At 38.8% G+C, this 16088-nt stretch overlaps 1 protein-coding gene across 1 annotated transcript in view; it reads right to left on the minus strand.

Annotated features, from left to right (window-relative positions):
• Positions 1-15764, minus strand: part of LOC110212978 (cytochrome P450 2J2-like) — a 46531-nt gene extending 30767 nt beyond the window's left edge. Inside the window, 4 exon segments of the mRNA XM_020993168.2 lie at positions 1085-1245; positions 3576-3725; positions 12313-12475; positions 15435-15764. Coding sequence (XP_020848827.2) covers positions 1085-1245; positions 3576-3725; positions 12313-12475; positions 15435-15644 — 684 coding nt within the window. The 5' untranslated portion in view covers positions 15645-15764.
• Positions 15765-16088: the final 324 nt, after the last annotated feature.

Here is a 16088-nt window from a genome sequence, read left to right on the forward strand (position 1 = left end):
TATATAGGTATGTAAAATAGGTTTACAAATCAAACATTTATTAATAACAAATCATGAAGAAATTTATTTTAAAACAATTCTTTGTTATACAAATAATTTTATCATTTATTAAAGGTTAAAGCAAATTTGCATACTAATAAGATGGATGTGCTCATTTATTTTTGCATAAAGAATTAAACCTTGGCAGAATATTTGATACTGCAGGCCTTAGAGTATATTCTACATTTTTCAGAGTTGATCGATATTTTCATTTAATGATTATCAATGCTGAGAATGCTGCTTCACAAAATACGTAGTCCAAAATGGCAGAAGTATGTTTAGGACCATTTCAGAAATTGTTGGAAATTCTGTCCTAATCCCAAGCCAAAATTCACTTAATGATTTTGTATGTACAGTAAAAACACTGCAATTCTAACATACAGTAGTTTTGAATCTGAGCTGAATGTTTCTGGCAGGATTTGTTGATGTTGCCTGGCATGACGGCATGTGCAGTGGAAAGTGCACATTTTGCATTTTCAGAACTAAGGCTGCAGTGAAATTGCATGATGCAAAATGGGCAAGCACTGCCAGAAACACCTTGGATTCATCAGGCATTTGATTTTGAATTAATTTACGGTCACTGCATGTTCAGAACCTTTTACTGTTGCCAATTTTTAGCGACTTCCATAGTCAATTACAAAACCCCACATAGGGGTTGGTTCACAGTTTAAGAAGCACTGTACCTAATACAGTACTTGGCACACAGTTGGTGCTTAATAATTGTTTTTGTAAATTGATAATGTTGGTAAAAATCTTAGAAAAACTTAAAACTGCATAGAAATTTGTTTTCCATTATTTGGATATCACAGGGTTTTCTCAAAGCTTTGGGTCCCCCAGGCATGTTCTTTAATGTCACTGTTTACAAAAATCTTATTTCTTTCCTCTCCCCTTTTGTGTCACCTTTACTGGTTAGAGGAATTCATGCAAAAGCTGACTGAACTCTCGCCAACCTCTCACAGCCATGCTAGTTTCTTTTCCCTGTGGAGGAAATATGAGGCCCAATTGAGGCTGAGCCTGCTCTGCTGAGGAAGGAATGGCCTCTTACCTGACACTCCCATCTAGTTTCAAGCATCAGGATATTATCCAGACTTTTCAGCAGCTCCCGAAACTTAGAATCATGGTACTCAAAGCGATGCCCAAAAGTTATGGAGCAGATGATATTGGAAACAGCATTGTTGATCTGAAAGTGGGGGTCAAAGGGCTGTCCTGTTGACCAGAAGAAAAGTGACAGATCATTCTTTGTTTCACTCATGCTCTTTAAAGGAACTCAGCAGAGCTTTCTATCTTTTTCTACTAAACAATTTTTTCCTCACCTTTCCTTTCCCTCCCACCCCGTCATCACACATCTGCTTTATTATTATTTTACTTTACCAGCTACTGCTTAAATAACTGTGAGAAAAAGAAAAGAACATGCCCATTTTCTAATGCTTCAGTCAAGAATTATGATTTAATTGGCATATTTTGTTTCAACATAGCCTACTTCTGTGGCTTTGGGCAGCTTATTTTATCTGTCCTTACCTCCATTTGTTCATCAGTAAAATGAGGGGGTTGGAATAGATGACCTCTGAGGGCCCTTCTAACCTTTATCTATGATTCTAATTCTAATGTTTCATGTGTATAGGTAAACAAAGGTGTTCCCCTCTGTGTAATGGGCATGCAAACACATGTGCACAAAAATGTATGCATGCATATACCAATACCTATGACTATATACTCCTGTGGGCTTGCACGTAAGTGAGTAGTAGAGCTGAAATGGTGACTGGGGAAACTAGAATGAAAAGAAAAGATATGAGAAGGTGAATAAAGAAGGGAGGCAGTATAAGGCAGTGCATAAGGTACTGGACCGGAATCCAGGAAGACCTGGTTTATCTCAGACATTTACTCAAATCCTCTCTCAGACTAGCTTTATGACTTGAGTTCTAGTGTCTTCCCACTGTTGATTATTTCCAGTTTCTCCTGTTTTTAGAGTGTAGGGTGTTTGCATGTTGTCCCTGCCCTTCGATTAGGAGCTCCTTGAGAACAGGATCTCTTTTTTTTCCCTTTCTTTATATCCCCAGGATTTAGCACAGGGCCTGGAATACTAATTTGGCATAGGTACCTGATAAATAATTATTGACTGAGCGTCTGACCTTGGACAAACTTCTTATCTGCTCAACTCCTTAGTTAGTTTATCTGCAAAATGGGAGGGAGGATTGGATTTGTGATCTCCAAGGTTCATTCTTACCCTAAAACTATAATAATAACAGAAAGAACCAGAAGAGGAGGAGAAAGGGACAGTGGATGAGGATGGGAGGATTGGAGAAGGAAAAAGAAGCATAAAAAGAGAAGGAAGTGTAGAAGAATGGATTTCAACAATACCAACATTGTGAAAATAAAAGCAACTTGGAAAGACTTAAGAAGGGTGATCAATGCAGTACCGACCAAATTCCAGAGGAACGATTATGACCACCTGCTACCCAGATCCTGACAGGCGGTGATGGACTAAGGTTATACCATGAGATATATGTTTTTGGATATGGTCAATGTAAGAATTTCTTTTGCTTGACTGTACATAAGTTACTAGGGTTTTAGTTTTTTCAGTGAGTGGAGGAAGAAGGCAAGAAAACAAATGATTCATTGCAAAAGTAATAAGGGCAGCTAGGTGGCACAGTGGATAAAGCTCTGGCCCTGAAGTCAGGAAGACCTAAGTTCAGATCTGGCCTCAGACTGAACACCTGAAACTTACTAGCTGTATGATCTTGGGCAAGTCATTTAACCCCAATTGCCAAAAGAAAAAAAAGAAAAAGTAATAAAAACTTTTAAAAATGAAGACACCTACAGATATAGATATAGATATAGATATAGATATAGATATAGATATAGATATAGATATAGATATAGATATAGATATAGATATAGATATAGATATAGATATAGATATAGATATAGATGATATAGATATAGATATAGATATAGATATATAGATAGATAGTATGTATACATATATATGTGTGTGTGTTTATATACACATACATACACACACATACATATACGCTAAGGAGTAGAAGGAGGAGAACAAAGCAAAAGAGAAGAGAAGAAAGAAGGAAGACACTGAGAAAAGGAAGTAAACGATTCAGTAAGCAGAAAGGAAGACGGATGATTAGGAAGAAAAAAGAGTTCAAGAAGGGCAGACAAAGAGAATAGAGCCAGGATTGTGTGTACATGTATATGTGTAGGGAGTTCCTGGAGTGGCCAGCCAAGGCAATGCCCCATGTGACACTTTAGGGAGGGAGGCATGAAGGGTCTATCTTTTGACAGCATAACACAATTATGATGGCATTCAAGAGAATGGACCAACCAGAGTTCCTTTCTTTGCTTATTGCCTCATTTCTTCCCAGAGAACAATGGTGAGAAACTGTGACATTTTGCCTGTCCTCAGTCTAGGAATGACCTCTCTTCCTTTGCTCCTCCCACCCATAGTTACAGATTCTCTTTAATGATCATTTGGTCAAAAGGACAACCAGAATTGAAAATACCTCTGCCTGACCAGTGCTCACCTTTTTCTTCCCTGATAGCCTCCGTGAGATACTTGGCCTCCTCCTGGATGCGATCTTCCAGGGTCCTCTTTCCCAAACCAAGGTTCCTTAGGGTCATCAAGGCAAATCTTCTTTGCTGTTTCCATGCTTGGCCATTAGACATGATTATACCTAAACAACAACAGCAATAATTAGTGTATATAAATATTTCAAAAGATCTGTAATTTTACTAGTTTGATTATTTCCTTTATGAGCAATGGAATTCAATTGAACAGGAATTTAAAGATACCTACTATGTGCCAAGTACTGTGCTGGGCATACAAGCAGTAAGGGTTAGACAGTTCTGGCTCCCAAGGAACATACACACTGATTGGGGAAATAGGATTTAAAGTTCAACTCTGGGGAACATGGAAAGACCTGAAAGTTCTATGTCAAGGCTCAGAGGGCTGCAGGGTCTATAAGTTGGCCATGTACCTTGGGGTATGTAACTATGAGCTTCTGATTTCCTCGGTCAGATATGACTTGCTGATGGATGAGTTTCTGCTTTGGAGAAGCCAGCTACGGATAGGAGGAGGAGCTCAAGTCCTGATCTGGATGGCCAGATTCACTTTGAGCAGCCTAAGCCATCTCATGTGTTCCTTGCTGTCTTCATCAGTGTCTTGACCCAGGTAAGGCAGTGATGCCTTGGCCTATGGGTGCTGCATGAGCCATAAGCAGACTCACTGTCCCCCCTTTGTTCAATGTCATCTAGAACTGATAAGGCCACTCGACCTTACTGACCAGTATTAAATAGTCAACCTTGTTTCTTGCTATCTAAGAATGGGGGGTGATAGAAGAGGGACCCTGGGCTACTCCTTTCCCAGGAAGGATCTTTGCTATGAAGAGTTTGGGAACCAAGGCCTAGAGTTTTCGGAAGGTACCATAGGATAGAATTGTTTAGAGATATGTTGCTTTTTAATGGCAGAGGGGAGGTCACACTGTTTCTGTATAACTGCCTAGACCCAGGGGCAAATAGGTGGTACAGTGGACAGAGCACCAGCCCTGAAGTTAGGAAGACCTGAGTTCAAATTCAGCCTCAGACCAAACACTTGACACTTACTAGCTGTGTGACCCTGGGCAAGTCACTTAACCCCAATTGCCAAAACAAAAACAACAACAACAACAACAAAAACCTACCTAGACCCCACAGGAAAAAAAAAAAGGTTCACAGAGGCCTCTAATTGAGTAAAGCAAAGGGGAGGAAATGGAATACATTAGCTTTATTCATCACCAGCTATGTGCTAGGCACTATGCTAAGCATTTTACAAATATTATCTCATCTGAGCCTCACAACAATCCTGTGAGATAGGCATTGCCATTATTTCCATTTTATTCTTGAGGAAACAGATGTAGTGACTTGTCCAGGATCACACAGGCAGTAAGTGTCTGAGGCTGGATTTGAGCTGAGTGCTTCCTGACCCAGCTTTCTATCCACTCTATCACCTGGCTGCCTCCTTCCACCTGATGGGGCTCCTAGGCGAGGTGGGGTGGAGGAGGTGCTGTGGTGGGCCAGTTAACACTGAATGGTTAGTGCCCTGGGGAAACAAGGCCCTGGGACAGATAGCATGAACGAGGGCAATAACACCTTAGCCATCTCACTGAAGATAGCCATGACCCACAATTCAGTTTAGGTACCTGGCTGCAAGTGGTCAATTTATACCATATTCTTGAGGTTTCTTGTGCCACTCCTCCTTATTGCTCCAACTTTTCATCAGAAATTTCACTGTGGACTGTTTCTGACATTATCTGCACATACTCAGGGGACTGTTACATTACATGCTCTGTGTGTGTGTGTGTGTGTGTGTGTGTGTGTGTGTGTGTGTATACATTTGTCCAGTATTTTTCTCTTCTTTTACTTCAGCCCATTCCAGGCTTCGCATATGCTTGTGGTCATGGCTGTCCAGTAACTGCCCTAAGGCCATTTAAGTGCTAAAGGGTCCACTAAAATATATTTAGGATTTTGCCACCAAGGGATGGTGTGTGATAGGAGCAGTATCTATTAAATTGGAAAGTCTCTTTTCTGTGGCTGAGGCTATTTTTACCCTAAAAAGACAATGAAGTTTTCCTATGTGCTTGACTATTCCAAGAGAAAAGACTGAAAACTTTGATGGAACTTTGAGTTTTCCTGATGGTCTTCATACTCCTTCATGAGTCAATACCCTCTCCTGACTGGGTACATCTCTGTATTGAGAAGAAAGTCCCATTATGCGATGGGTCTAATACTTTCTCTTTGCTGAATATCCTCCCCATATTATTGTTAAGAAAATTTCCTTTTGTTAAAGGTTATACATTCTATGAGTGAATCTCATTTTCCTCTAATTCCAAGCCTCAACCACAAAAGTGCTTTTTTTTTTTTTGCTAGGCGATAGGGTTAAGTGACTTTCCCAGGGTCACACAGCTAGTGTTATGTGTCTGAGGACAGATTTGAACTCAGGTCTTCCTGAATCCAGGGCCGATACTCTATCCACTGTGCCACTAGCTGCCCCTAAGAGTGCCCTTCTGATGTCTAGATTTTTAAAAGAACATTTTAAACAGTCTTTTAAAAAGTGAATTCCATTGATATATTTTGTTTTCAGATTGTCTATATTTCCCCTGTATCTCATCTCTTCCTCCCTCCCAGACAGCTATCCCACATAATGAGGAATTTTTCCAATCTCTTTTAATTTCAATTATACCTCACTAGTCTATTGTGAGGTGTCTTACATCAAACCTGTACTTCTCATTTAGTTAACAGGTCCCTCCTCTGCTACTGAAAAATGAGTAGGACCATAGGATCCTCTGTTTGGCATTGGAAAAAAAAAAACACTTTAAAGGTGATCTAATCTGAATGCCTTGTTTTACGTGGAGAAAACCAAGGCCTAGAGAGGGTAAAGGATTTACCCAAGGTCACACAGGAAGATTGTGGCACAGCCAAGATTCAATCGGAGACCCTGAAACTCCACAGTCTGTGACCTTTCCATTACTTCTCATTATCTCATAGGAGTAAGCTTTCTGCTCTGAGACTGGCCTCTTATGTACTTCCCATGAAGGCCCTACTTTTAGACAGAGAAGGCTTTTTGGAATGCAGAAGTCACCACATTCCTTTAGGCAACCTAGGTCTGGGGGGCCCATGCTGAGATGTCCTTCACCTTCTTTCCTCAAAGCAGTGTCTCCATGTTGACTTATTTGTGAATGATTGATCTTTCCACGTCACCAGGGTCCTGTTTCACTGGCTTATTAGAAAAGATTGAATAACAGAGAGAGAGAGAGAGAAAGAGAGAGAGAGAGAGAGAGAGAGAGAGAGAGAGAACTAATAAGAGTGAAAAGGTGCTAAAAAAAAGATGGTACCCTTGACAAAACAAAAAAATAAATAAATAAAAAAGAAAGAATCAGAGAGATGTGTTTGGGCCATGGAAACTCACAGTGGTTGCCACTTTCATATTACACAATCTGATAGTTCACCCCAATAACAAGCAATAAGTCATAAATTATTGTTAAGATAAAAAGAGAGAAGAGGAGCTAGTAGAAAGTTAATAGTATTGCATTGATGGTGTCATGTGGAAGAGAGATCAGTTTTTTTCTGCCTGCCCCGCCCCCAGAGCAAAACCAGGAGAACTGAAGTTAGAGGGAAGGACAAATTTCTGACCAGTTAGAATTACTCTAGAGTGTCATGGGCTTCTTTGAAATGTGGTGGGCTCTCCATCCTTGGAGGTCTTCAAGCAGAATCTGGATAACCATTTGTTGGGAATGTTGAGAGGGGATTCCAATTCAGGTCCTAGCAGTCTTGGGCAGTTACTAAGGTCCTTTATGACTCTGAGATCCCATAATTCTCTCAAATGTCAAAGTGTGCACCCTGAGCCCTTTCAATCATTCATTCAATATTCATTTATTAGGGAATGAAGATCTGCAAAGACTTGAATTATGTGATGATAGAGATACAGGCAGTATTAGACTGGCTGAGCTCTAAATGAAATCAAATTTCCATCTTGTTTATAAAGGTACTGGGGCAGCTAGGTGGCACAGTGGATAGAGCGCCGGCACTGAAGTCAGGAGGACCTGAGTTCAAATCCAGCCTCAGACCAAACACTTGACACTTACTAGCTGTGTGACCCTGGGCAAGTCACTTAGCCCCAATTGCCTTAAAAAAAAATCACAGACCCACTGAATGTCCAAACAGGTAACTAACTCCAACTTGACCCTTACTATGCCTGGCCAATCCTTCTACTCTGCCCTTAATGACTCCTTACCAAAATCCTTACAGTGATTTTTCCAAACTTTTGTCATTTCTCATCCACTACCAAGTCAAAGGTAGGGCAGATATCTAAGCCTCCCTCTTTTCAAAGGTTCTCCCATGGTTTTCAGGTCCATGTCTTCATTCTTAAGTCTTATCAACATCAATTCTCTTCTTCTCTTCCAAATAACAGAATAGATATCTCTAATCCATGCTAACTCCTTTATCTTTGTTCCCCAGTCACCTCCCGCCACTTCCCCCCTCCAAGACTTTGACCTACAAAAATGAAAGAAATCTAGGAAACTTATGAAAAGAAATTTAACCAACTGGAAAAGAGAGATACAAAATCTTAAGGAAGAAAATGACTCCTTGAAAACTAGAATTGGGCAAGTGGAAACAAATTATATTTTAAGACATCAAGAAATAATGAAACTAGAAAAAATGCAATAAAATTTGAAACATCTCATTAGAAAAAACACTTGATCTGGAGAACAGATTGAGAAGAGACAATATAAGTATTGTTATGATCAAAAAAAGAATCTGGATACAATATTACACGAAATTATTAAGGAAAATTACTCTGAAATTCTAGAACAAGAAGGTAAAGGAGAAATAGAAAAAAAATCCACTGATCACCACCTGTAAGACATTCCAAGAAGAAGACTTACAGGAATGTCATAGCCCACTTTCAAATTCTCAGGTTAAAGATAAAACATTGCAAGCAACAAGAAAAAAAGAATTTAAATACTGCAGAAAAACCATCAGGATTTCACAAGACCTATCAGTTTCTATACTAAAAGACCATATGTCTTGGAACATTGTATATCAAAGAGCAAAGGAACTGTGGTTGAATTCAAAAATAACTTACCAAGCAAGTTGAGTATAATTCTGAATGAAAAAAAAAATGGGGGCAGCAAGGTGGCACAGTGGATAGAACACCAGCCCTGAATTCAGGAGTACCTGAGTTCAAATCCGGCCTCAGACACATAACACTTACTAGCTGTGTGACCCTGGGCAAGTCACTTAACCCCATTGCCTAGCCAAAATAAACAAACAAATAAATGAATGAATGAATGAATGAATAAATAAATAAATAAGTAAATAAATAATTAAGATCACCCCCTCTAACATAATTAATAGTCCTTAAAAAAATGGATATTTGATGAACTGAAAAACTTTTCAGTATTTTTAACCAAAAGACCAGAAGTCAATGGAATATTCTATATAAAAGATCTAGAAGGAATATAAGGAAATCATTAAGAAATGATTATAAGGCTCTGATTAAGGTCAAACTGTCTACTTATAACACATGGAAATGTATTAAAATGAGTAATTGTTAGTTATTATTATTATATATATAATATAATAATATATATGTTATTATTATTAAAACTGTTATTATTACTGAGGTAGTTTGAAAATTAGGTTTGAGTTAAATTATGTATGATGAGGTGATTCTAAAATATAAAAAAGGTAATAAAAATTTTTTAAAAGGTAAACGGAGAATGTATCTCACAAAAATGGGTCACGAAAGGAACAACTAATACAGAGGAAACAGGTGGGGATGGAGGACTGGTAATAATGGAAACATCTAGGTTGAAGAGGAAACCACACATGCACCTATTGATCTTTAGAAGTTTTATGAACTTCTAGAGAGCTGAGAAAACTGGAGTATAGAATCAGAGAGAGATTTTTAGAAGGTTATATAGATTAAGATTAGGTGGGCCAAATGAATGTATAGAGGAGAGATTTTTCGAGGATGCCTAAAAGAAGGAGTAAGAGCATAAGGGGAGAAGATAAGGTAACAGGGATAGTGTAAAAAGAAAGGTTGACAAGGAAAATAGTAAACATATGATTAAGAGAAATTCACAGAGAGTAATTTTAACTTTAAATGTGAATGGAATGAACTCACCCATTAAATGGAAATGAATAGTACAATGGATTCAAAATCAGAATCCTGCAATATGTTGTTTACAAGAAACACATTGAAAAATGAGAGCTAAAATGAAGGGTTGGAGTAGAATTTAACACTCTTCAGCTGATGCAAAAAAAATGCAAGTGTAGCAATTACAATCTCAGACTAAGTTATGGCTAAAATAGATTGAATTGAAAGAGATAAACAAGGTAATTAAATTTTGATAAAAGATATCATTGACAATGAAACTTTATAAAGTACTGAAACTATGTGCACCCAATACTAAAACAGCAGAATTTGTAAAAGAAAAGTTAAATTAATTATAGGTGGAGGTAGATTATAATAGTATAATAATAGGGGTCTCATCTTCACAGAGATAAATCTACCCAAAAATAAATAAATAAAAAAGAAAAGAGTTAAGGAAGTAAATAGAATCTTAGATAAACTAGATATGTTAGATATCTGGAGAGAATCAGAAAGAAATAGAAAGAAATACAGCATGGTACCTTTACCAAGACTGACCTCATATTAGTACATAAAATGTTTATAGTCAAAAACAGAAATATTAAATGCATCCTTTTCAGATCAAAATGCAACACAATTTATATTTAATAAAGGACCAAGGAAAGATGGATTAAAAACTAATTCATATTAAACAACCTAATATTTAAGAATGCATGGATTAAAGAACAAATCACAGAAATAACTAATAATTTCACTAAAGAGAATGACAATAATGAGACAACATATCAAACCTATGGGATAAAGAAAAACAGTGATTAAAGGGAAATTTATATCTCTAAATGCTTACATCATAAAACGATTCTGGAGAGCAATATGGAACTACACCCAAAAGGCTATAAAACCACGCACATCCTTTAACCTAGCAATACCATTACTAGAGAGAAAATACAAAAAGGAAAAGGGTCTTTGGGCACAAAAAAATTTATAGCAGCTCTTTTCTGGGGGCAAATAATTAGAAATTGAAGGGATGTCAATCAATTAGGGAATGGCTAAACAAATTGTAGAATATGATTATGATGGAATACTATTTTACTATAAGAAATGATGAGCAGGATACTCTTAGAAAAACCTGGAAAGACTTACATGAGCTGATGCAAAGTGAAGTGTGCCGTGTACAGGACTAATAGAAATATAATAAGATGATCAACTGTGAATGACTTATCTATTCTTAGCAAGCAAATGAGCCCCCAAAAAAACTCTGAAAGACTTATGATGAAAAAAGCTATCTCTCTCCAGAGAAAGAACTGATTCTGTCTGAATACAGATTGAAGCATACTTTATTTTTACTTTTTTTATTTGTCTTGAGTTCTCCCCCTATATTTTCTTTCACAACATGACTTATTATGGAAATGTTTTGCATGATTGCACATTTATAACCTATGTCAAATTGCTTGCCTTCTCAATGAGAGGTGGTGAGGAGGAAAGAAAGGAGAGAATTTGGAACTCAAAGTTTTGAAAATGAATGTTAAAAATTGTTTTTACATGTAACTGAGCAAAATAAAATACTAAATTTAAAAAGTATGTATAAAATAATTATGTATACACATATATACATACACACATACATGTGTGCTTATATATACACATATATCTCATACACACACATGTGTATATACATATACATACACACACACACACACACCTATCTATGCCTAATGATAGCCATCTCTATGGAGGGGAGGGGATGGAAGAAAAGAAACGGGAAAGATTACATGATAATTTTCTTGCATATTTCAAAGGAATACTAAGCCATGCACAGTAGATTGGCAGTTTCATTTGCAATCATGTTTTGTATGGTACTGTGTTTTTAAAATACTTGTCTCATTCAATAAATTAAAAATAAAATAAATTTTAGAAATTTAAAACAAAAGACATTGACCTGGTACTTCAACTTTATTGAATTCCTCCACATATAGGTAGTTCTGTTGGCACCTGCACCATGTGGGTCAAAGGGCCTAAAGGCACAATCATAAACTCATAGAGTTTCAGAGTTGGAAGGGATCTCAGAGGCAATCCAGTCTAACTTGGACCCAGCAAACTACACCAACAAAATATACTGAACAGCTTTTGCTTGAAGACCTCCAACAAAGAGGAATCTACTACCTCTGAAGAAAAAACATTTCATTTTTGGACAGCTCTGACGGTTAGGAAATTTTTCCTAGCATCAAGCCAAATTGTATCCCCCTGTGACTTTCACTCTTTGCTCCAAGGAGGACAAGTTGCCTTCAAACACTTGAAGACAGTCATCGTGCCTCTCTTCACCCCTCAAGTGAGTCTTCTTGTCATTAAGTTAAATATTCCAGGATCCTTCAACTGATCCTCCCATGGGATGAATTTGCACCCCTTCTCCATCCTCAGTGCCCTCCACTTCAACCCAATTCCTCTCCCCTCACTCTGAGACATGAAGGAAGGAAAATTCAAAGGCCTATTTTTTCCTATCATATTTCTTCTAGCCAGAAGACCTCTAAAAAGTGTTGGAAACCTTAAGGAATGATAAAGAATAGGAGTCAAAGAAATCTTTCAAAGAATCCTGGAGATGAAAAATATTTATCATAATTAAAAGAACTCACCAAATGATTTAACAACATGGAAGTGGACAGGAACTTCAGGACGATCAATAAACACTTGGTCTTGGTTGACCAGGACCTCCTTGATCAGTGGCAATCCAGTTACTACCAGAAATGTAAGATTTCCCACATGAGTGCAGATAACATTTCCATATTTCTTGGCAAACTGAAAAAGAATTAGTTTGAGTTGCAAACTTTCATTGTCTTTAAGGTTACTTTTAGTTTATATTGTTATCAGATAACATTCTAGCAATGTGAAATATTAATTTCAATGGAGTACACTCAATTCACTCTGATCCAATTCCCCTGAATTCAGTTCAGTTCACCCCAACAAACACTGAATCATCCAACTATACCCCAAGTCCTGTGCTAGGATCTGGGCAGACAGTCACAAACACCAACAGTTCCTTCCTTTGAGGAATTGACTTTGGAAGGAAATGATCTGTAAACATATAAGTAAATATGAAATATATACAAAGTAAATTCTAAGTAATATGAAGGGAGACTAGCACCTGGGAGGGATCTAGAAGGCTTCCCGCAAGAAATGCCCCCTACAATGGATAGAACACCAGCCCTGAAGTGAGGAGGACCTGAGTTCAAATCTGGCCTCAGACCAAACACTTGACACTTACTAGCTCTGTGACCTTGGGCAAGTCACTTAACCCCAATTGCCTAAAAAAAAAAAAAGAAAAGAAAAGAAAAGAAAAGAAAAGAAAAGAAAAGAAAAGAAACAGCCCCTGAAGCTGAGCTTTGATGGAAACTGGGAATTCCAAAAGATCCAGGAAAAGAGGAAATATATTCCAGACTCTGGAGTGACTGCTATATTCAAGACAGCATGCTGGGCTAGGAATATATGACAAAGAACAACTCAGAGTTTAATATGGGGGAAAGACTAGAGGTCAACACTTGAACCATTAGTAAGTTCATTAGAGTAGGTAGAACGTAAATTCCCAGAGAGCAGGGGCGACTTTATTTTTGTTTTCTTAATCTCCAGCACATAGCATAGTACCTGGCACATAGAAGGTACTTATGAAATTATTGTTAATTGATTGATTGATGGATTGTTCTTTCCCCCACTGACACCCATCGGAGCCTTTTCAAAACTCAGTAGATGGTCTTTGAGAGAGACTAGAGGAAAAATCAGTCACTGTTGCTGCCAACATGGTCATGAGACTTCTCTGAATTTAGCAAGGCTTGTCTTCACGTCACAGACACCCGAGTGTTGGTCACCATGCCCCTATATGAAACCATTACAGCTTTGTAGAGCCCAAGGATGCTGGTCTTCAACTATAAAGACCCAAGAAAGTGAAGGGCCTCAAGTTGATAGTATATGGTGACTATTTTCAGGATCCAGGGATGTTTAGACTTCAAAAAGAGAAAAAAAGCGAGGTGAGTGGCAGGATGTTATGAAGGTTAATGACCTAGTTCAGACGTTAATTTTTACCCCTACAAGTAAGCAGACACTGAAAGGTTTTCCTAAGATTTAGTACCTGCATACATAGTGACTATCTCAAAGGGGTATGCTGAGGATCCATTGAGATAATGCATGAAAAGCCCTCTATAAATATTCAAGAACTATATCAATCTCACCTAGGAGGCAGCATAGGATAGTGCATAAAGACCTAGCATCAGCAGAATAAAGACCTGGGTTCACATCCCACCTTGATCCATGCCAGCTGTAAGACTCTTGGCAAGGTGTTTAATCTTTGAATATCCCAGGTAGAAGATCTCCAGTGACTCCTAGATCTCTACTTGGCCCTGGGTTGTCTAACATTTTATGAACGACTTCAGTAAAGGTACAAATAGGGTACTCATCTGATTTGCGGTCAACATCAATGTTGTAAGGGTAGCTGGGTGATGGAGTCAATGAAAACAATTTCCATGGCCTGTGGTTGGGTTGAATGCAAGAAGGTGAAATTCAAAAGGGATAATGTAAAGTCTCACACTAAAATACAAAAACAAATTTTACAAGTACAAGATCCTGGAAAGAATCTTGGCAACTTGGTTTTCTTTAACTGTTGATAACTGCATTTCATTAAAATCAGTTTCCTTTATCATCCTGTTTTATGCATTTAAAACCATGATTCTGAGAGAGTGTCCCATTGATTTCACCAGAATGACTGCCAGAGGGGTCCAGGACACAAAAAAGGTGAAATAGTCCTTATATAGGGGTGAGTAGACTGCATCAAATAGGAGTTAGCAGTGCAATATGTCAGGTTAAAAAAATGACTGTTAGTGTTTGGTGAACTTAACTGAAAGAAAAACTACTGGGATGTTGGTAGTATGATATTAATACACAGAATTGACCAGTAAGGCAAGTGAAGATCAGAGACCTGACGTACCTTGTCCAAAGTCTTACAGAGTCATAGATCCTGGGTCCTTAACCTTTCCTGCATGTGTCTGTTCTTGTTGCTGTCGTCCCCTTGCTATTCTGTTGAATCCTTTGGGTAGCTTCTCAGAAGAAAGTTTTTAAATGCATAAAATTAAAAAAGAAAACCAAGTATATTAAAATGAGGGGAGAAAAACTGTTTTTAATGAAAATTCAATGGCCCCACTTAAGTACCTCTGATTCTAGAGTTTGAGGGGACCTCAGAGGCTGCCTATTCAATTTCTGCCAGTCTATTAATGAACATTTGTTAAGTGTACGATGTGCCAAGTACTGTGCTGAGCTGTGGGAATAAAATAAAGCAAAAGATAGTCTTTTAATGAGCTCACCTATCATTTATAATACCTGAGATTTATATGATGCTTAATGTATGCCAATCACTGTGTGAAGCACTTTAGAATTATTATCTCATTAGATCAGAATCACAGAAAGTAAGTCAGAAGAGACCTCAGCAGCGATCTAATCCTGACCACATAAAATGTCAACAATGACACACCCCACATGTGATGAGCATATGACTTTCTCCAGGTCCCCCAAGTCAGAAGGGGGATATGAACCCAGGCTCTCTAAGCCCCAAACCAGATGTTCTTTCCATTGCAAGGGGCTGCTTCCCTGGTAGGGCCAGAGCAGCAATGGACACCCAGGTTTGTGGCTGCCCAATCCAGCACATTCCCCAGAGCCCCGTCTCCACACCCCCCTCACAGCCAGTGGATTCTCACCCTCCTGTCTCACTCCTTACCTTTTGGAGTCTGATTTTGGGATTTTTAAAGTCCATCTGGAAGAAGTTGCCAAATATGGGCAGCGCAGGAGGGCTGGGGGGGTAGTTGAGATGCCGCTGCCTCTCTGCAGATACTGTCAGGATCAGGAGAATAGCAGAGAGGAGAAGGAGGGTCTGCAGGGGGGCTTTTTCCCAAAGGGAAGGGAGAAAGGTTCCCAGAGAGAGCTTCATCTTTCCCTAGCTCTGGCACCAAGGCCAAATAAGCCGAGCTCCTCCTCCCACCGTCACTTTCTGCAACAGCAGCAGCAGCGATGAGGCCACCAGGAGCACTGTTCTGGGGCGGGACAAAGCTCAAGCTGTGTTTTGTTCCTTGAAGCTGCTGCCTGGGTTGGCTTTATAGGCCAGCGACTGAGAGCTCCAGGAAGTGCCTGCCTCCCCTCTGTGCCCCAGCCCTCTGACCTCTGCCAGGGCCTGCCTCTTGAGCGTAACATGCCCCACTCCTACAGTCTTCTGCCCTGAAAAGAAGACTTTGCTTGTCTCCTGGGAACCAGAGACAAATTGACCAGAGTATCCTGGGAAGGCTCCACACATAAATACATCCACTCAGTGGGGCCGGTCCTTTGAGGAAAGAAGGGACCCAGAATGTCACCCCCTCATTTAGAAGAGCAACAAGCT

The sequence above is a fragment of the Phascolarctos cinereus genome, unplaced genomic scaffold, assembly GCF_003287225.1.
Source record: "Phascolarctos cinereus isolate Bilbo 61053 unplaced genomic scaffold, phaCin_HiC Scaffold_5;HRSCAF=322, whole genome shotgun sequence".
NCBI classification, from domain to species: Eukaryota; Metazoa; Chordata; class Mammalia; order Diprotodontia; family Phascolarctidae; genus Phascolarctos; species Phascolarctos cinereus.